This window comes from Aquarana catesbeiana, linkage group LG02, assembly GCF_042186555.1.
Source record: "Aquarana catesbeiana isolate 2022-GZ linkage group LG02, ASM4218655v1, whole genome shotgun sequence".
NCBI lineage: Eukaryota > Metazoa > Chordata > Amphibia > Anura > Ranidae > Aquarana > Aquarana catesbeiana.
This window is the reverse complement of record NC_133325.1, coordinates 701814154-701836388: the sequence shown is the minus strand read 5'-3', so window position 1 is coordinate 701836388 and position 22235 is coordinate 701814154. Positions and strand designations below refer to the sequence as shown.

The 22235-nt window shown below is 42.0% G+C and overlaps 1 protein-coding gene across 3 annotated transcripts in view; it reads right to left on the bottom strand.

Annotated features, from left to right (window-relative positions):
• CTPS2 (CTP synthase 2) overlaps positions 1-22235 on the bottom strand; it is a 409104-nt gene that overhangs the window by 316472 nt on the left and 70397 nt on the right. For all 3 annotated transcript variants that reach the window (XR_012241769.1, XM_073616921.1, XM_073616922.1), the window contains one exon: positions 12479-12562. Coding sequence is in view for 2 of the 3 variants with exons in the window: in XM_073616921.1 (XP_073473022.1) it covers positions 12479-12562 (84 nt within the window). In the remaining variant the exon portion in view is untranslated. The remainder of the gene's footprint in view (positions 1-12478; positions 12563-22235) is intronic.

Genomic DNA, 22235 nt, shown 5'->3' with positions numbered 1-22235 from the left:
AGCACGAACATAATAAAGACAAAAAGAATAGGAACACAGCACAACTACTTACTTTTTTGCAGCACTCTCTGGATCTTTCGGTACTGCTCGGGCTCTCTTAATTTCAGGTCCGACCACCGCTTCCTGAGCTGATCTTTCGATCGTCTTACCCCGAAATTCCGATGCAGACTCTTGACCACTTTCGCCATGATCTTGGCCTTTCTGATATTGGGGTTGGGGTAAGGTCCATACTTTCCGTTATAGTCGGCCTTCTTCAGGATGTCCACCATCTCCAACATCTCACCAAAATACACATTTGTGGCCTTAAATTGTCTCCTTCTGGATCGGGACGTTTCCGGATCCGGGCTTTCCTCCTCCTCGTTGCTATAATTAGCACGCACCTGCTCTGACTCCGCCATGTGCTCTTCACCCACTGCGCCGAACGAAAAGGGGCAGGGAATAGACTAGAAAGAACGTCAGGAGCGGGTGGAGTTACACGCATGCGCAGTGTGTATAAAGCGTAACACGCGTGCGTATTACGTACGATCTGTGAGCGGAGGAAGGAGCATTGGAGGTGCCGATCGTAATAACGAAGGTAAGAGACAAACTTGGGCCTATACTGCTTCTAGATTGAGGCCTATATTGTAACAAGATTAGGAGAGTTTTGAATGACATTAGGGTTTGTCTTGTGTTGTGTCTTGCAGTGAAAATGGATATCTTGAATGATACAGACTTCATGGCAATATTCATTGACATGTTCAGGGAGCTGCCTTGTCTGTGGGAGATCAACTACCCACATTATAGGAACCAAACAAAGAGGAAGGCAGCGCTGGATCAATTGTTGGAAATTGTGAAGCAGGTGATCCCCACGGCAGACATTACATATTTGAAGATCCTAATTGGTGGCCTGAGGAGCACATATGTAAGGGAGCGCCAGAAAATCCAGGATTCGCAGAGATCCGGAGCAGCAGATGACATCTATGTCCCCAGGATGTGGTACTATGACAGGCTGCATTTTCTGGCAGGCCAGACTGAGACCCGGGTCATCACTCTCCAGTCTTCCTTCCACGCTTCCTTCCCCTCCAGCTGAGGCTTCTGACGCCCAACCTGGGCCTTCCAGGCAACAACATGTGGAGGAGCCCAGATTGAGCCAGGTATAGCATTCTTCTAAATAGTTCAGGTTGTCCAATCAATGATGTTAACTAGATGTTAGTTTGGAGTACTAATTTATGATTGTGATTGATGATGCAAAACATTACAACATTACAATGTCCCTTTTTCATACACAGGGAAGTCTCAGCCAGGAGGTGGCCGGGCTGAGCAGGCTGCCTGATATGCCGGTCCCTCCCCTACACCTGCAAAGAGAAAGTGGCAGGAGGAGGAGTACCCTAGAGGAGGCTGCCATAGGCCTCTTTTGGAAGGCTACAGAGGCCCTGGGAGCACCACACACTGTGGAGGAGGGCCAACAACTCATGTGTGAGTCATTAATTTTGGAAGCTCTCAATAAGGGGTTGAGGGCCCAAATAACATCTGATACCCACCTTTGTGACCTCACACATGGTCCTCCTCCTCCTCCAGGTCCTCCTCCTCTTTCTCCTCCAGGTCCTACTAGTCCTCCTCCTCCTCCAGTTCCTACTCCTCCTCCTGCCACATCTCCAACAGCAGAGCCACAGCCAGGAAGGAAGCGTGGAAGGAAGACCAGAAAGTGATGGCCATGGGTTCAGTCTGGTCGGCCAAAAGATGCAGCCTCTTGTGGTACCACAGCCTGGGGACACAGATGTCATCTGCTGCTCTCCGGATCTCTGGGACTTCTGGACCAGACTGCATTCCCTTACATATGGACTCCTCAGGCCACCAATTTTGATGTTCAAGAATTGATGTCTGCCCTGGGGGTCCAAGGCTTTGCTAATTTCTCCTGTTTATCCAGCGTTGCCTCCCTCTTTGTTTGGTTCTGAGCCCTTAATAAGGGAATTTTGGTTTGAATTATACTTGCCTATGTGTGTTTTACTTCAAAAAGGACAGTTTGTTTGTGAGGATTCAGGTACATTTCAAAAATACAATGTGAAATTAACAAGGGACACCAACACCAAACAATCTCCTTGAGATTAAATAATAAAAGATATCAATGGTGTTGTGGTAACTTGACACACAAAACACACACAAAAATATTATGGAGTAAAACTAAAACTAAAATTAAACATAGATCAGCCTTTGAAAAAATACAAACATAAAATCCTCCAAAAAAATGGCTTTAAAAAAAAAAAAAAAGAAATTTTGTCAGATGTGACAAATCAAAATATATTAAGGGAATCCCGATAAATAATAAAGAAAGAAGTTTGTGAGAAGTCTGTGTGAATAAGAGCAGCAAAACTACTTCATTCTTCTCACATCATAAAGAAGAAGAGAGTGCGCTGTATTAAACCATTTTTTACATTGCAACGTGAAGAAAGTGCTGTATCCATTGCGAACGCTAAGTTTACCAGAACGAGCTGTTCTGTGTCGGAATTTCTTCTGAGCATGCGTGGCACTTTGTGCGTCGGAACAGGCCACACACGGTCGGAATTGACGCGATCGGATTTTGTTGTCGGAAAATTTTATAGCCTGCTCTCAAACTTTGTGTGTCGGAAAATCCGATGGAAAATGTCCGATGAAGCCCACACACGGTCGGAATTTCCGACAACACGCTCCGATCGGACATTTTCCATCGGAAAATCCGACCGTGTGTACGGGGCATTATAGTTGTCCTGTGGACAGATTCTTCCACCTGAGCTGTGGATCTCTGCAGCTCCTCCAGAGTTACCATGGGCTGCTTCTCTGATTAATGCTCCCCTTGTCCAGCCTGTCAGTTTAGGTGGACGGCCATGTCTTGGTAGGTTTACAGTTGTGCCATACTCTTTCCATTTTCGGATAATGGATTGAACAGTGCTCTGTGAGATGTTCAAAGCTTGGGATATTTTTTATAAGCTAACCCTGCTTTAAACTTCTCCACAACTTTATCCCTGACCTGTCTGGTGTGTTCCTTGGCCTTCATGATGCTGTTTATTCATGAAGGTTCTCTAACAAACCTCCGAGGCCTTTACAGAACAGCTGTATTTATACTGAGATTGAATTACATACAGGTGGACTCTATTTACTAATTAGGTGACTTCTGAAGGCAATTGGTTCCACTAGATTTTAGTTAGGGGTATCAGAGTAAAGGGGGCTGAATACAAATACACGTAACACTTTTCAGATATTTATTTGTAGAAAATTTAGAAAACCATTTATCATTTACCTTCCACTTCACAATTATGTGCCGCTTTGTGTTGGTCTATCACATAAAAATCCCAATAAAACACATTTACATTTTTGGTTGTAACATGAGAAAATGTGGAACATTTCAAGGGGTATATATACTTTTTCAAGGCACTGTAGTAACACTTTAAGTCAACGGGAACGCAACGTGACTGCACACCAACTACGATAGAAAATCCCCCTTGAGATAAGAAAAAAACAGGCATTCAGGAGGTGACAATACTACCTCATGAACACCTGTATACAAGTTTAGAACCACCTCTGAAAAGTGATCGACGATGGATTGACTTTCAGAAGTGTGTTTAGAACCACCGAATGCATGAACAAAGCTATGTAGTAAGGTTAATTGTGGCTAAGCAGTACCCTAAAAACAAAACAATAAAAAAAAACAAAAAACCTTTGCATCATAAAAATGCAGCATTCAGGAGGGTGGTAGTATCACTACAAATGCGTCTTGGATTTCTTATGACAAGTTGCAGCACACTTCCTGACATCTGAGTGTGCCCAGACACCCCTATTCCTGATAACACTGTAGTGTGAGATCATCTAAGGCTAATCCTGTCCATTACTGCATCTGATTTTGGTCATCTTCACAAGAGTTGGAGTGTCTTACAGAGTGCTGTAGTGACATTTTTTAATGTTATTATTGTTTTGTCCCTTGTTCTTCTGAGGGCCTGCTGGAAAGGACGCTGTATTCTGTTGATCTGTTCCTTATTCAACACTTCTCCGGGTCTTTTGTTTTCTATGGATCTCTTGCTGCTTACTCCTTAAATCAGGCACATATTCACCAATGATCACAGGAATAGGCCTAACATGAGGAAGATACCCCTAGAATTCCTATGCCCGGCACGCAGTTGTCACTCCCAGCTCTGTAAAGACTCTTGCACACAGCAGCCCCGAGCCTGTGCATCAAAAATTCTGTCATATTTTCCCCACCAGGGAAGCCCAGATGCTGTACACAGGCACCAACAGACATGGATGGCTATACACAGCTGTACTCCGGTGTACACCGGTACTCATGTAAACACTCATACAGCATACAGGCATACTACAAGAATAGATTGTTTTCTGCTCCTGGAACATGCCCGTACACTACACAAGTATTTACACGAGTACCAGCGTATTCCTAAGTACAGCTGGAGACAGCCATTCATGTCTATGGCAAATTGTACACAGCACCTGGGCTTCCCAGATGGGGGAAATACGCAGAAATGTACATTGTAGTGTAGTACCCTCTAGTGTGTGAGTAGGTAGTGTAAGGATTTGATTTGGCTGGCATCCAAGTGAGAAATTTCTAGAAGAACAGGAGGGAAGTTAGGAGGAGCTGCCCGGAGTATTCATGAGGTCCCTGACCAATCCCCAATAGACGGGTTGGCAGGGGTCAGCCCAGCAGGGCAGGAGAGTTTGGGTGGAAGTTGAAGATGGAGTGCTAGGAGGCTGTCGATGGGCTCTTGAGGGTAATCTTTTTTAATTACCTGCCTGAACATGGGCATACCCCAATTTTAACTTTTTAGTACTTATTTTGTTACCTGTTTTTATGCTACGTAGTAATTGTATGATTTCATTTTTATATGTTTGTATTCCATATACATGATTAAACCTAACCTGTTTTGATGTGAGCGTCTGATCACGCGCCCTCCATCAACCTCCTTGAGGGTAACCCCCTACTTTAGGGGGGGTGACCTTGGTCCTGGGAGCTCAGGTGCAGGAGGGACCCTCTCATAACCCCAAGGAGGAATCCAGTGGCATGGGAGCAGGTGTGAGGACATCAGGAGCCAGTGGGCACGTCTGGGAGATCTCCAGGGAGAAGACAGTCAGGTGGCTGGTGAGTGAGACAGTTGGGGAGGACTGAGAGGCATACCTGAGAGGACTGGATGAGAGCAGTCTGAGATGGATGCAAAGTCAGTCTGGGAGGATTGTAGAAGAGGGTTAGTGAAAAGGGCAGCTGCAGCCAGGTGGGCTGGCAGTGCCTAAAGAGGCCGTGCTGTGATCAGTGGCCAAAGAACAGATGGGCACTAGGACCTTGCTACACAACCAAGGGGCCCATGGTCCCTGCCTGTAACAGGCATTTGCTAAAATCTGACTGAGCCCTATTGTCAGATCACCTAACAGTATTCAGACTGGTCCGGGGAATATTGTGCTTCAAGCAAGTGTTGTGCTGGAGGAAGCCAAGGAGTGTGTAAATAGACTGTACAGAAGAAGTTGTCCCTGAAGAGTTCTGCTAAAGCCAAGTGGGCATCCCATCATACCCCTATCCCTATCCAAGTTCAATACCCCTAATAAAATACAAAAAACAAAGCTGCAAGGACTGTTTCTTGACTCAAGAGTGCTGTTGAAAATTCTGTGTGCCTAGCTGTGCAGGGTGGGGAATCCCTAATTCACCAGTGGCTCCTGCAGGGGTAGCGCTACATATAGGGCTCACAGTGTCTGTATGCAAGGGGCCTAAGAGTTACGTGCAGTTTATGGGCAGGGAAAGGTGTGGTATGTAAAAAGACAAAGCGAGAAAAACATTTTCTTTGCAACAGTTATGGTAGGATTAGGAAGTTTATTAGGTGGGATGATAACAATAAAGCATTATTTTTGTGCATATTCGTTACCAAAAGCAATAAAAGAGGTTTATGTAATCTCTGTGCAGATTTGTTTTTAAAAGCAGCTGCATATGCATACAGCAAATCCTTACATATATTCAATGCTAAGCACAATCTCCTATATTTATCAAACATTGTAATCCTGTATATTTGTTCCCAAAATCAGTCATACTTATGTAAACAATACAACTTGTGAGTACATTTGTTCCCACTAGAATTGCATATGTTTACACAGCAGAGAACCTGAATATGAGAGCATATTAACAGGTGCCATCAAAATTGGCTATGATGCATTCATTCTGGTAAATTCAGCAGCTGCTCCAGTTGTCAGCTGGATATTAAAAGGCGACATTACAACAGGGTTCTGAGATCTGAAGGATGATCTAAACAGTGGCGTCTCCAGCTTTCATATTTAGGGGGGGCACATGGGGGGGACAGGGACAAAAGTAGGGGGGCAACTATAAAATGCAAATATATCCTGGGGCCCTTTACTACGATCCCACAACGGCCCTTTCACATGTTCTGCAGTGAGCTCCCTTCCTACTGTATTGCCCCCCCCCCCAGGGTGGCAGAAAACAAGAGATATATGTCACCAGCATACCAAGAAAATATAAGGGTCCAAAGCAGTAGGAGAACTATCAGGGTTGCAAAGGTTGTCTTGCCACCGGGCCCTGGTGTTCTGCCACTGTGGGGTTCCCCAGCCTCCTCTTGCTGTCCTGCCCCTGCTATTGACAGCGCTGGTCTGGCATCTCTTGGAATTTACAGGCTGGTTCTCCTGTCCTAAGGACGGAAGAAATCAGTCTGTTTTTTCAGTAACTGAGATTCCTGGTGGAGTCCTTCCTGCAACTCGCTCTTCTCCCTGCCAATGAGGATGCAGGGGAAGAAGCAGATCGGGCGGCCGTGGTTGTGTGAGCGCTCCCATTATGCAGTGTCATCGAGCAGAGTGAGGGGGGAGGAATCACCTACAGGAGCTGACTGGGGACGCTCTCCCTCTTAGACATTGCCTTTTTGTAAAAAAAAATGTTTTTTTTAATTGGGGGGCACATGGTGGGGGGGTCAGGGCCCCCTCTGCCCCCCCTCCCCCAGGGACACCATTGGATCTAAAGGGCAGCTCCAGTGGGTCAAAACTTTTGTCACGTTCTTATTGCTGTCTGTGTCCTGACTATGGAGATTAATTTTCTCTATTTGTCTGGGTGACTATTGTCACCCAGACAAAAGTTAGAGCAACAATCAGTTTAAGTTGTCATCAGAGCAACAAGTAAGGAAAAATCCTGAAATGGTGATACGTGGCCCTGTGAAATCTCTTTAAGATGGAAATTCTTTTGCTGGGAAAAAAAACATTCCCCTCTGGGTGATCTATGTACATTGCAAGGATTTTAACACACTTTTTGCAGATTCCTACATTTTGTTATTCTGAAGAAATCACAGTTTGTTCCTCTGTGCCCCTGCACTGGGTGAGACTAACAGGAGTGGTTTCATAATTACTGTGTTTTCCCGAAAATAAAACCTACTGTTATTTTCGGGGAGAGCTGCAATATAAGCCCTATCCCGAAAATAAGCCCTAGTTTAAAATGCTTGTAAAATCCTATAATCCACTCTATTACAGTAGTATATAATGTACAATGTGTGTGTTTCTGTAATATAATTGTATCAAATACCTTCAGTACAGCACCGCTCGGTTGTCAGCTGACCCCCGCGGCTCTCCTCCTCTTCTCCCATCAGCGGCAGATCTCATCCACTCCCTCTGCAGTGCTCGGAGCGGGGAAGAGAGCTCTGGCGGGTCACGGAAGCGCAGAGCGGCATGATCCACTCTACTGTAATAGAGTGGATTATAGGATTTTACAAGCATTTTAGCTTGGTTCACATTGGGGATTCCTGACAGGCAGAGAGGGAGAGGGGGAGAGAAGACAGCACATTACATGGTAAGTGAAACCTGGCTTCTGAGATAAAATCGCCCAATGTGGGATACATATAGTTACAGCTCAACTGTGCTGCTGTCTGGTTGCATAGGATTGACTGCTGGAAGACTGAAAACAACAAAGGCCGACAGCGCTCAGGGGCTGGGATGGTCAGTGATCAACAATGGCTGCACAGATCCGCAATGTGAACTTGGTAGTCTTCTTGGCAATTTATTCAAAAGAAAGTTAAAAACAGTACATAATCCATTGAACATGAAGTAAAAACGTTACCGCGCTGGCTGTGGGCTGGCTCGGGCACTGGTGGGTCATTGTATCCCTGACGAGGAAATCCAAGTGGAGGTGCAGATCATTAGAGCCACAAGATGGAACTGACAGGCAATGTATCCATGTCGGACCTGCTGGCATATCTGGATTGTGTCACTGAAGCCCTGGGCAGACGCACGGTGTTCCGAAGGGAGAGCCGCCATGTGCAGTGTGTGTAGATGATGTCACCGAAGCCCTGGACAGAAGCATGGTGCCCGGAAAATAATTATTTTTTATTATTTGCTATTTTTTTCGCATGAAAGTGGAGTTACCCTTTAAGCCTTCCACACACCACTATTTTTTTTTTTTCGTTCAACCCAGCGGGTTAAATGAAAATAAAAAAACCTGACAGCTCAGGTCGGAGCAGCTGGATAGACCTCTTTCGACCATGAGCCTTTGGAAGAAGCCGGCCTCCATGCCACCGTCTTTCTGGCTGGCTTCTGTCGGGTTTAGTCCGGCAGTCATACACATGGGCTGAATGTCTGAATGTCAGTAGTTTCTATTGAACCACTGATATTCGGCCCGCGTGTACTAGGATTTACTTTGGACAAATTTCCTTTAATTTTTTTGTTGCATCCCCATTACAGAAAGTGAAGAAAAATCTCCCCAGTGTGATACAGGCAACAAAAAAAATTACTTGATGGAGGTTTTCCCCACTCTTATACCAAAAAGCTTTGGTTCTAAATAAATATAACTATCAACTGATCAGGAGATTTCTTTTTTTGCTCTAAAGGACTAACAAGAACTAGAACACTAAGTTTATTTTAAAGTAGGTACAGGCAGTAAAACATATTATAGGATATGATGGATATAGAAGACCTTTTATATGGAAATCTGCTGTAATTGTGATTTTCCTCTAAAGAACGACATAGCTAAGTAGACAAATTACCATAGCTTAAAATAACTTTAATAAATCACGAACACCAATTACAATACTCAGCAGGACCACACAACGTGCACATTGTATATGCATCAACGGTTAGATTTACACATCATATAAATACCAAAATCCTAACATCTCCATTATTTATAAATTGGAATAAAGCTATAGCTATAACAGCAGCTGCCATTTTAAGTCCATTCCAGCTAAGAAAGCAAAAGCAATAATGGTTCCTTAGTGATGGTAATCCTAAGAAATACTAAATAGGATAGATAAAATATTCATATCACATTGTTAAATATCCAGTTGTAAAGTTAGATGAGTCATAACAACTTAACTTAATACCATGAAAATATACGGTACTTGCAATCCAAAAGGATATGATGCTCAAAGCAAAACTGTGCTTTAATCCTTGATGATAAGCAATGGGTTTCCTATACCCCCATCAGCATATACTTACCTTCACTTCACTTCCCCTATTGCTATATTCAGTGCCAGAAGCAGATTACTTGTATGGATCAGCATGTAACTTACACTTTATGGCTTATAGCCTGTGTAAGCTACAATTTTTTGCTCTCGGAGGAGGTCTGCAGTAGAGTAAGCCCTTTGATTTGTCCTGCATGGGCAAAGCACAAAGTCACTTTACAGTGGTTGTAAAGGCTGAATGTTTTTTTACCTTTATGCATTCTATGCATGAAGGTACAAAAAAAACCCGTGCAGCAGCCCCCCCAAATACTTACCAGAGCCCCATTATGATCCAAAAAATAAATAAAATCTGTTGCGGCCCTGCATAGAAACCAATGCACAGCTGCACTGGATTTTGCACTCTCCAATTTTAGCAAATCAAGTACATTGCTTCTTCCTTCATTGCTTGTGTCCCCTGGAGTCTAATCCCAAATATAAATGTCACAGATATAATGCCTCAAACTGTACAGTCATTTTTCCTACAATTGGAAAGTGTGCTTACCATAGACAGTTTTAAAGATATAAAAATCACTGCGAACTCAAAGTTCAAAGTCAGGGTATAACGTAGCCTTTTATAAGATTTATAGACTTGAGTCTATTTACATTGATAGAGAGTAGTTTTTTTAAATGTATATGTCTATCCTTCCAACATGACCAACCTCATATGGTACAGAACAATATTGGTGGATGGAAACACTACAGAGCGATCAGCTCTGTAGCACCCTAACGCCTGCCATCTGTGTCCTCCCATCCAAGCTCCTAAAGAGACACTGTCCTCAGGTATCACTTTTCTGGCTGCTTACATAAAGTCGTTGTAAGGCCTAAACATGTTTTACATGAATGCATTCCTTGCATTAAGGTAAAAAATGTTTAGGCATCAGCATTTCCCTTCAACCCCTGTTATTTACCTGAGCCCCCCTTCGATCCAGCGCCGTGCACATCTGCAGCTCTTCTCTCTCCTCACCAGTCTCTCTGGGCCACCGGGAGCCATTGGCTGTCAATCAAAGCCAGTGACGAGGGAGCGGGGGGCGGAGCTGAGTTCCGCTGTCTCTTTCAATGGACGCAGCAGTGGGGCTCGGGAGCGAGCACACATAAGTGCCCCAATGGGAAGCCGCTTCTCATGGGGAAACTGGACAGAGGGGAGGGACCAGGAGCACCAGCGGGGGACCCGAAAAGAGGAGGTTTGCGGCCGCTGTGTGCAATTCCATTGAGATGTTTATTTTTATTTTTTTTTAAATACCTTTGCAATCACTTTAAAAAAATAAATAAATATTTGCGTATACTGATGCTGCCTTTCTTATAGCAAATCATTATGCCTTTGGTATTGGTATAACAAGGCCATCATCAGTTTGTTTTAAACATTTTATGTGAGAAGTGATTCTTTATGGCAAGGACTCTTTAAAGCGGAACTTCAGTCATTTTTTCATCTTTCCATCTTCTAAATCCTCTGCCCTTGTTGTTTTAACTTTGTATAGTAAAATATTTTTTTTTTTCTGCCAGTAAATACCTTATACAGCCCACTTCCTGTTTCTTGTCTGGTAAAAAGCCTAGGCTAATGACATCATGTACAGCTCTCTCTCTCATTCTAGTGAGAGTTTGCAAGGAAGGGAGAGGGATGAGTGATAAGAGGGCCAATGAGAGCTGCAGAGCTGGAGGTGTGCCTCTGTGTGTCTGTGTAAATCCAGGAAGTGAACAGGCAGCAGCTTCAGCTGCCCACAGTTAAAATGGTTGCAGCCAGACTCACTGGAGGGAGATTTCTGCAGCATATTTGGCAAGTACAGAATCACAGCGTATATAAAATAATATGCAAAGCGGTTGGAGGGAAGCTTCAGAATGGCAAAGATGTTTTTAAGACAGATTATGTGAGCAGACTGCAGTTCCTCTTTAACCGCTTGCAGACCAGCCGCTGCAGCTGTACTACAGCAACATGGCTCGTCTGCACGAATCGCCGTTATGTTACGTCGCTCCCTCTGGTGGCCACTAGGGGCGCACCCGCAGCTCGCCTGCAGCTTGCCCCTGGAGCCGATTCGAGTGCCTGGTGGTCTTGATGACCGCCGGGCTCCTGCGATCGCTCATAACACGGCGAGAACCGGGATTTCTGTGTGTAAACATAGAGATACCGGTTCTCTGAGGGGAGAAGTGACAGATCGTCTGTTCATAGCGATCTGTCATCTCCCCTAGTCAGTCCCCTCCCCCCTTCAGTTAGAACACACACTAGGGAACACAATTAACCCCTTGATCGGCCCCTAGTGTTAACCCCTTCCCTGCCCGTGACATTTTTACAGTAATCAATGCATTTTTATAGCATTGATTGCTGTATTAATGCCAAGGGTCCTAAAAATGTGTCAAAATTGTCCGATGTGTCCTCCATAATGTCACAGTCACAATAAAAATTGCAGCTCGCCGCCATTACTAGTAAAAAAAAAATAATAATAAAAATGCTATAAATCTATCCCCTATTTTGTAGATGCTATAACTTTTGCGCAAACCAATCAATATACGCTTATTGAGATTTTTTTTACCAAAAATATGTAGAAGAATACATATCGGCCTAAACTAAGGAAAATCATTTTTTATATATATATTTGGGGGATATATATTATAGCAAAAATTTAAAAACATTGCATTTTTTTCAAAATTGTCACTCTTTTTTTGTTTACAGTGCAAAAAATAAAAATCGCAGAGGTGATAAAATACCACCAAAAGAAAGCTCTATTTGTGGGGAAAAAAGGACGTCAATTTTGTTTGGGTGCAACATCGCACGACCTCGCAATTGTCAGTTAAAGCGACGCAGTGCTGAATCGCAAAAAGTGTTCTGGTCAGGAGGGGGGTAAAATCTTCTGGGGCTGAAGCGGTTAATGTCTAAAGCACAAATGTATAACATTAAAAGTAATGCAATAAAGTCTGATTGGCTCTTGTTGTTGGCGCTTCACTCTATGGGCAGATCATATAAAGAAATAAAAGTATTATACCAGCAGTAAGTAATGGATGTTTAATGAAAAGGATATATATTAAAGATATTATTTATAAAGGATATTTATTCAACCTACCAAATCTGGAGATAGGCCAAGACCTCTGAGAGCACGAACACTGTTCTGTGTTGGTTTTGTTTTTTGTTCTCCTGTTGCTGTTGGCTAAAAAAGACACAAAGTAAGGTCAGAACCATCAAAACACAGAGACAAGAATCTGAACAAAAGGTCCTTCACAATTCACACAAACACTTCTGAAGTTTCAACTTGTTTGCTACAAATAAGCAATAAATTATACTTTTTATGTTTCATGGATCACTGCTAGAAGTTTAAAAAAGAAAAATGAGCTGTATGGTTGTAAACGGAATAGAAAAAAACAGGACATGAAGGAATCATATAATTATAGAGACTATAAAGTGAGCACACAGTTGGTCAATAACATGGGAAGGAGAAGTCATGGTTAAGCCCTGTAAACTCACAGGCCAAGAAATAGCTGTACAGTACATACTGCAGTCCCTTATATAACCACTAGACTAAGGTCATAAGAAAGTCCTGCTGCCTCTTTTTCTGTTATTAAAGTGGTTGTAAAGTCTCAAGGTTTTTTACCTTCATGCATTCTACGCATTAACGTAAAAAAACCCTCTGCAGCAGCCCCTTCAGCTCCCCCCTAATACTTACCTGAGCCCTATTACGATCCAACGATGTGCACGAGAACCTCGATGCTGTCAATCACAGAAAGTGAGCCAATGAGGAGAGAGAGGGGGCGCTTCACCTCTCCAGTACTTGCTGACCTCATTGGTTCTATGCTGACGCGTTTCATCAGTACACATGACTGTATCAAGGGGAAGCGCATGGGGCAAAGCCAATGACGTCATCACGTCATCAGAAGTGACGTCAACAAGTACTGAAGGGGTGAAGCCGATGTGTTATGCTCCTTAAGGGGCTAGTGTCCAACCTTTACATGTTACGTTACCTGTATATCTGTGTGCACTAGATGCAGTGCACATAAAAAAGTGAGTGTATTTTGAATGGTTTTAAAAATTTGTAGCTTTTATTTATGCAATCTGCACAATGATAATTCCATTTATGTTCCTTTGAGTATCTATATCCCATATTATGGAGGAGTGGATTTTGAAGAGGATTGGCCGCTGTGGACATCATTTTAAGGTGTCTTTTACCAGAATTTACAGCCAATACTCATGCTGGTTCCAAAATAAAGGGCAAAAGTGCTGTTGACCTATGATTATATAGGTCCACATATACAGATGAGCTGCTAAGAATAGCGGTGGAGGATTCACATTGTGTCTTTTAATTTTAGGCTATAGCACTGAGTTCCAAAGCACATTTAAAGGAGAATGGCACTTTATGGATTTGGAGTGTGTATGTGTATGGAAGTAGCAAGAGAGCTACTAAGTGCAGCACAGTGGAGATCATTACAGGACTGTTTATATAGAGATTAATATTTAGAACACGTTATAACAGTTTGTGTGAGGGGGTGACACCATTATTGTTATATTGAGTTTTGAATATGGTTTTGAGTTTATTTCAGGACTATATACTGATGTTTTTAATACATGTTATTACATTTTGTGTGAGGGGGTGACACCATTATTGTTATATGACAATTTGGCTATATTTGTTGGCAGTTTACAATAATAAGGAGGTATTTGTAAGCATACAAGTAGTAGATCACTGGGACACCTTAATTTATAGGATGTCACCACTATTTGTTACTACCCATTAACATGTAATTATGTTTGTTTCGTTTTTTTTTTATACATGGTAGTGCAGAATTTCTTTCTTTTATACTTTACATAGGTGTGGGGACACATTTCAATGTTAGCAGCTACCCACAGTTGTTAACTATTTGAGCACATTGAGGTGATTGTGCGGTTTGCCTTTAATTACTGTATTTCAACAGTGTGCAGATAGATGAGCTTTTCACTGCGCTTCCAAGCTCAGCCAGGGAAGTGAACAATCTTTATTGTTTATTCTTCAATAGAGAAAAGAAAAATTCATCAACAAGGGCTGTGCTGCCTGGTTTGACTATGTAAATTCCAAAAATAGATGAACATGTAATGCAAACCCTTTGGTAAATCGTCTCGTATATATGTATTTCAAATGCATATATAACTGCTTGCATGAAGTTCAGTTTTAAGGAAGTAGATAACTGCACTTCTATCCATGTAAGCATTTATGACTGCAGGCCAGTCAAGTTCCTCCACCCCAAACTCGTTCATCCATGTTTTTATGGACCTTGCTTTGTGCACTGGTGCACAGTCATGTTGGAACAGGAAGAGGCCATGCCCAAACTGTTCCCACAAAGTTGGGAGCATCAAATTGTCCAAAATGTCTTGGTATGCTGACTCCTTAAGAGTTCCCTTCACTGGAACTAAAGGGCCAAACCCCAAGCCCTGAAAAACAACCCCAAACCAAATGATTTGGACCATTACACAAAGCAAGGTCCATAAAGACATCGATGAGTGAGTTTGGGGTGGAGGAACTTGACTGGCCTGCAAGGAGTCCTGACCTCAACCTGATAGAACACCTTCGGGATGAATTAGTGCGGAGACTGCGAGCCAGGCCTTCTCAGTGCCTGACCTCATAAATGTGCTTCTGGAATAATAGTCAAACATTTCCATAGACACACTCCTAAACCTTGTGGATAGCCTTCCCAGAAGAGTTGAAGCTGTTATAGCTGCAAAGGGTGGGCCAACTCAATATTGAACCCTATGGACTAAGACTGGGATGCCATTAAAGTTCCTGGGCGTGTAAAGGCAGGCATCCCAATATTTTTGGTAATATAGTGTACATCTTAATGTGCATTACTCAAGTGGAGACAGGTCTAGGCACTAGTTGCTGCTCTATCCAATGCCAATGCCATCTGTTTCGTTGCTTACTCTTGGTCCCACTTTGCCTATCTGTGGCTAATGGATGGCCACAGGTGTTGTGCACAGAAGTTACATCATCCCCAGCACCTGGCTTATACCTGTCATCTTATAAATGAAATGTACAATGCGTGGTGCATGTGCTGTGCATTGTACATACAAAAAAGAAGAATCGCGAGTAGCATTGGGCAAAGGTTTTTTTGGAAAAGAGACTTTGCATATCTCTTGTGCCAAAAAACTCTAGCTCCTTGAACTTTTTCACAGTGGGTCTTTAATTTCACTTTAACATTCATGTGAACTGTGTTCCTACTGTAGTTTGCTACTATTAATGGCTAGGGACACAGCAATGGCAAAAGTCACCTGTACGGGTTGCAGGAAAGGAATTTGCACGATTGCCCCATTAACAGAGACAGTGTTGATGCGGGAATCCCTCCTGCCGTGCGATTGTCTTCTCCCGACAGAGGCGGCTTCCCCCGGACAGTGAATATTACTTGCAGCTATAGCAGCCGCTAGTGATGATCACAAGAGAAACCGATGGGCTGGTTGTACCTAAGTTACTTGATCGATCAACTTGGTACATTCAGCCAGCCCATTAACGGTTCGAATTTCGGCTGGTTCCTGTTGAACGTTCAAGGAGCCTGACCATTGGCTGGGGAAACGCATTGGGGGTGTGGCCTGGCAGGAGACCAGGCTGAGGTTGTCTCTCTCATACCACCATAGGACTCCATGGATGTCTGCGGCATCAGGGATCTTTCCTCTCTTCTTTCTTGGCTGGAGAACCTGGTCATTTCTCATTGATCACCTAACAAAGAGTGTTGTTTCAGAATTTATCTCTGCCCCGATTCATTTCAACAAGCAGAAGCAGGAACACAAATCAATCCAAGCACCTTGTGGTGTCTTAGAAAAAGAAAGAAAAAAAATGAAAAAAGCTAAAGCCTTCAAACCAGAATCACTCTACTTATGAAGACACAAAAACAGTAATAAAGGGGTTAAGCATAATGCTGTTTTATTCAAGTTGTTCACTTGAAAGATAAATGATTTGTTCCCTGATGGAAATTTCCAAAAGATATATCGTGCCTTATTTTTTGCAAGAAACCTAGAATAAAAATTCAAAGGCCAGCTTTGATGGTGTCTGAATACTTTGAAGAAAGAATTTTGAAATTGAAAACTCTGGACTTCAAGTGGAACTATAGGCAGAATCAAAAGCTACCCATAGCACAGTTTTATTAACTGCTGATCCTGCCAGCAAGTCTGTTATTTTTTATCTTCCTTTAATAGATCAAACAATCCAGCAAAAGCAGCAGGTAGATGGTTGGGACAAACCATTTAACACTTACAATGGTCAGCTTATTTATTTACTTGTTGCAGGTACTTACATAGCGCTGTCACTTTACACAGCGCTTCATATTTTTATATATATATATATATATATATATATATATATATATATATATATATATATATATATATATATATATATATATTACATACACGTCAGGCCCTGTCCTTAAGGAGCTTACAATCCAAGGTCCCTAACTCACATTCATATATACACATACTAGGGCAAATTAAGGCAGGAATGTGTCACAAACTAACCAGTAGCATCTGAGTCAGCGCTCACTGACAGCAATGGAGGTAAATCAGCAGTATAAATGTGAATATACTGGTAGGTATAAAGTATAAGTCAGAGTCCATACGGTCATGGGTGGTGTGGAGAAATTCAAAGGAAGATCTCCGGTCAGATAGATCCACTGGAAGGTTGGGGATGGCAAACCAGTCACAGGCAGCTCCTTAGGCAGGAAATGGGGATTCCCTCAAGACCGACAGAAAAAAACAGCAAAGGGAGGGCGCCAGATGACACTTTATTAGCAAACATTTACATTGAGGTATTCGGTGAACCACATGCAGGGGTAGTGTGGCAAGCCATGAAGGCAAGCAGCTGCCATAATGGAATGGAGAACCGCTGGGACAACAAGCTCGGAACCGATGTACAAGGGGTTGACTCCGGCAGCGTCTTAAACTCCCGCACGCCACTGTCTAGGTCAAAGGATACCTCAATATAAGTGTTTGCTAATAAAGTATCATTGCTGTTTTAACACATACTCACCTGGTGCCCTTCCTTTGCTGTTTTTTTCTGCCAATTAAGGCAGGAGCCAATTAACCTACCAGCATATCTTTGAAGCACCTTTAGCTTTTCTCTTTTGATAGGGAATGGCTCTTTGGCAAGTCCCTGGACAGCTTTATTAAGTTCATCACTAAGACAAAGAGCACACCTTTTTCCCCATAAAAAATGGCTAAACCTCAGCCTGAAACATCCATTACCTCAGAAAATGTGGAAGGAAACTGGAGTGTACCTGGAGGAAAACCATGCAGGCACAAGGAAAAAAATCTATCCCAGAAAACCGTAACCGCGTAAGTAAGTGTAAGCGTGAGCTAGGCTTTAATTTTTTAGTCATATATGTAAAAATCAACTAGTCTGACACTACCCTCTCCACAGGTTGACAATGTTATTGTCCAAGAATGTCTACATTGCTCCTCCATATACAGTATATAGTGGACTGAATGTAGTCACCCTACAAAAGGAGATGTGCTACTGGCCAACTGAAGATTAAAAAAAAAAAAGCTTAAAAAAGGAAAATTAATACCCATCTAAAAATTGGTAAGTTGGTAAAAATTGGTAAGTTGCAACATATTATATTTTTTGCCTTGGGTTTTGTTAAAGTATTTTTTAGAATGTGATCTTTTGGACTTGTGGTGCACATTTTTTTATAAGTTCTCTTCAATTCATAACACCATCATTAACCACTTGCCAACCGCAATACTTATATATATGTTGCGGTCTGCAAGTGGTTTACCGGGATTATGGCTGAAGATATCAGCTTTAACCCCAGTACTGTTTTTTTCAGCTTTCTCAAGAAAGTGGCTCATGAGCTGCTGGAACAGTGTTTCTCTGGCTTAACGTTTCCGTCGGTTCGCCTAAAAAAGGATCCAATGGTGCGGCCGGCTGCTCCCATAGGAGATCAGTGAGTTAATACTCTTTGATCAACTCTATGGCCTTGAAGGACCAGGGTGAAATGATGACGTCACGTCCAGACTGGAAGAAAATAATATATATATATATATATATTTTTTTTGATCTTTTGATTTGAAAGGAAAATAAGAGATCTTTTTGACCCCAGATCTCTCCATAAAGTAGACCTGTTATCCTTATTTCTATTACAAGGGATGTTTACATTCCTTGTAATAAGAATAAAAGTGATAAAAAAAAAAAAACAATTAAAAGGGACAATGTAAAAATACAAAGTAAAATAAATACCGGTAATAATAAACAAAAATGTTTTAAAGTGCCCCATCCCTCCGTGCTTGCGTGCTGAAGCGAACGCATACATAAGTAAACAGTATTCAAACCACACGACAAACGTTAGAGCGACAGTAATAATTCTAGCACTAGACCTTCTCTATAACCCTAAACTGGTAACCTGTAAGGCTCCATGCACACTGGACGTTAAAATAACGTTATAAAAACGCCAGTAGCTTTGTAGTGATCCTTTCAACGTTTTTTAATGCTTTTGCAATAGCATTTATTAGCGCTTTTTAGTGTTCACCCAACGTTTCGTCATCAACATGCGTCGTCAGGGGCGTGATGACGTGTATGTATACACTAATTTACCTGCTCCTATAAATACACGTCTGTTTGCGTCATAACCACGCCCCTGACGACGCATGTTGATGACAAAACGTTGGGCGACTAGAGACTGGTGACGCAGGACCTGGTTGAACGGTGACACGACGGCCATCTTTGTGGTTAGAAGCGCTGGACGCTTCATACTGCTCTGTACCTTCTTACGAAATGTGAGTGGCTTTTATTTTTTATACATTAAATTATCCTTTTTGATGGAATTTGCGCAATGAGCATTTTCTCTTTACTCCCTACATACCACGATTCTTGAGGCGCATATACCCACTGGACTATACCTGGTTCTGAATCCTGTCACAAGGAGGAGACCTAAAGCCTTCCATGTAGTTTAGAGGGAAAGGAATATGTTTATGCTACTCCATTGGAGGATCGTTGGTCTATCCCAGGAAGATAGCCTCTCGCTATCTGTTTTCTACATACGTGTATTACCCATACACTGATGGTAAGGGTCAGTTTGTTTGGGTGTTGGTGATGGTGTTTACATCTCCCTTCTGAGTGTCTTTTCATTATGGATCCTGCTAAACAGAGTGTCACCACTTCCTTCTGATGAAGAGGACTTTGTTCAGCTATTGTTATTTATTTTTACCTTTATGGTGACATATTTCATATTATACAAACAAATTGGGGTAACTATTGTGTTTTTTTTTTAATTTATTAAAATGTATTTTTTTTCAAAAATATTGCGTTTGTAAAACCGCTGCGCAAATACCGTGAGACAAAAAATTGCAACGATCGCCATTTTATTTCCTAGGGTCTCTGCTAGAAAAAAAAAAAAAAAAGTATAATGTTTGGGGGTTATAAGTAATTTTCTAGCAAAAAAATACTTATTTAAACAAAATGTGGCAGAAAAAGCCTGGTCCGCGAGTGCTTAAGGTAAAAAAGACTGAATCTGTCCACACCCATGATCATCATTCTTCAAAACACAACAGTTATTAAACAGAAGAATAAGAAAACTTCTAGTTATATGCAAAATTTGATTTCATGCTGTTCTGTTCCCTGTGCAGACCTTTTCTACAATGTAGTCTTCAGAATTGAAGATTTACAGATTTTTCCCAAATGAAACACCTACTCTGAAAACGCAGAATGTTTGGTAATGTGTTATTCTAATATTTACTCCGCTTTTTATCACAGCTTGACTCCATACCAATTTTCAAAAGAAGTTTATGTACCAACAGAGTGCCCCATTTTATGTTGATATTTTATCCATAAGAACAATTTTCTTTTACATGTTTTATTTATGCAGGATGTGACACAGTGGTGACAGATACTAATGATAGCTATAAGCCAAATGCAAAACATCCAATATTAGTGCAGTCTGTTTGCTAATACATATACACTACATCGGCACTTCACAGCAGTGAGCCAATGTCATCGCTTATAGTAACCCTAACTGCAATATTCCAAGTCATCATTCATATTCATACTTAAGCTGATCTGGTATAAGAAAGTCCCCGTATAAATCAGTCTTACAAAAGAACTGGATAATTAGAAAGACAGAAGAAGAGAAGAGATTCATAGAAATACTGGAGAATTCTGCTCATGGCGGACCGGGTGGGTGTGTGCTCCAACATGTCTGTGCTAAAGTTATCTTGTAGCAGGGTTGAAGAAAAGGAAAGTAAAGGAACGTAATTGGGTTTGAAAGTAACCTCATTGCAGTAGAACCATTTTTTTTTTTACATTTTGTCTTGTGTGACTCTTTCAGGGGCAATTAGGTTTTCCATTCATTCAATCTCATTCACTGTTGTTGGCCACATGGTTATGGGAGATGCCTAGGGTTGTTTCCAACATCTCGGATGGCAACTTTTGGCAGGATTAATAAAGTGTGGGAGAACCAATCTGTTATATGTGTGAGGATATTGTTAAGATGTGAGAGGAAAAAAAGCTGGTTTGTGTGGAAGAGGATAGTCAGTAAATCTGTGTAAGGTGGTGCGAACAGTGGTTCAAAAGGATTGGAGAACAAGGCAAGACCAGAAGATATGCAAGATATTGTCCAAATCTGAAATGGAGACCTCCAACAAATGTTAGGGAGTGAAGGTAATATAGCATGTAAATTATGAGGTGTCTTATAACATCAGGTGAGGATTTTAAAACTTGATCCTTGGTACTTCAATGTTTTATGGGCATAGTGTAGCATTTTGTCCCTTTGTTCTGGAGTCAACTGGAGATGAAGATCTGATTCCCATTTCGTTAGGTGTGTGTGGGTAAAATGTTTTACCTGATTGAGACTGTATGTTCTAGTGGCTCTTGATTTACACACTCTTTTTTTGAATTGTGTGAGTGGTCTAGAGCAGGAATCTCCAAACTACGGCCCTCCAGCTGTTGCAGAACTACACGTCCCAAGAGGCATTGTAAAACTCTGACATTCACAGACATGACTAGGCATTATGGGAATTTTACTTTGTGAACAACTGGAGGACCATAGTTTAGAGCTCCCTGGTCTAGAGAATGAGAAGATAGTTGGAGATAGGGGCTATAGGCATCTGATGTCATTTGTCCCAGTCAGGGCCAGTGTTGTGCTGTCTGGAAGAAATGTGCTCAGTATATCTTCCCTTAAAGGAAGAAGTAGGCATTCTGACTCCAACTGTTGCATTAGTGACTTATCCCTAGCTGAGACCTTTATGCCTGGCCTGTTTAAGCAGATACAATCACCGCAGACTGTCTTTATCAGATAGCTGAACTCACCAAGTACCTGTTGCCATCAGCGAAGATCTTGATTACAAGCAGGAGGTATAGCAGACAACAAGATGTGGCAGATGATAGAAAGACGGTATTTACAGGTCAAAACATGGTAATGTGTACCCGGTTGCAAGCAGATTGAATAGGCCTAGAGAGAAGTAGCCATCTTTATCTCCACAAGACAGAAGGGAGGAATGGGAAGTACCTCACAAGAATGGGCAGAACACAGATAAGAAAACAGGAAAAGATGGTGCTATAACCAAAATAACCACAAGATGGCAGTATAATGACCAACTATATAGAAGCCAAATAAACAATGGTGTGGAAATTAATTACCTAAATTCTGAGTTCACAGTTATGCCTCGTACACACGGTCGGACTTTCCGACGGAAAATGTTCAATGGGAGCCTTTTGTCGGAAATTCCGAATGTGTGTAGGCTCCATCGGACAGTTTCCATCTGTTGTTGGAAATTCTGATCATGTGTACACAATTCCGACGCACAAAGTTCCACCCATGCTCGGAATCCAGCAGAAGAGCCGCACTGGCTATTGAACTTATTTATTTATTTATTTTTAT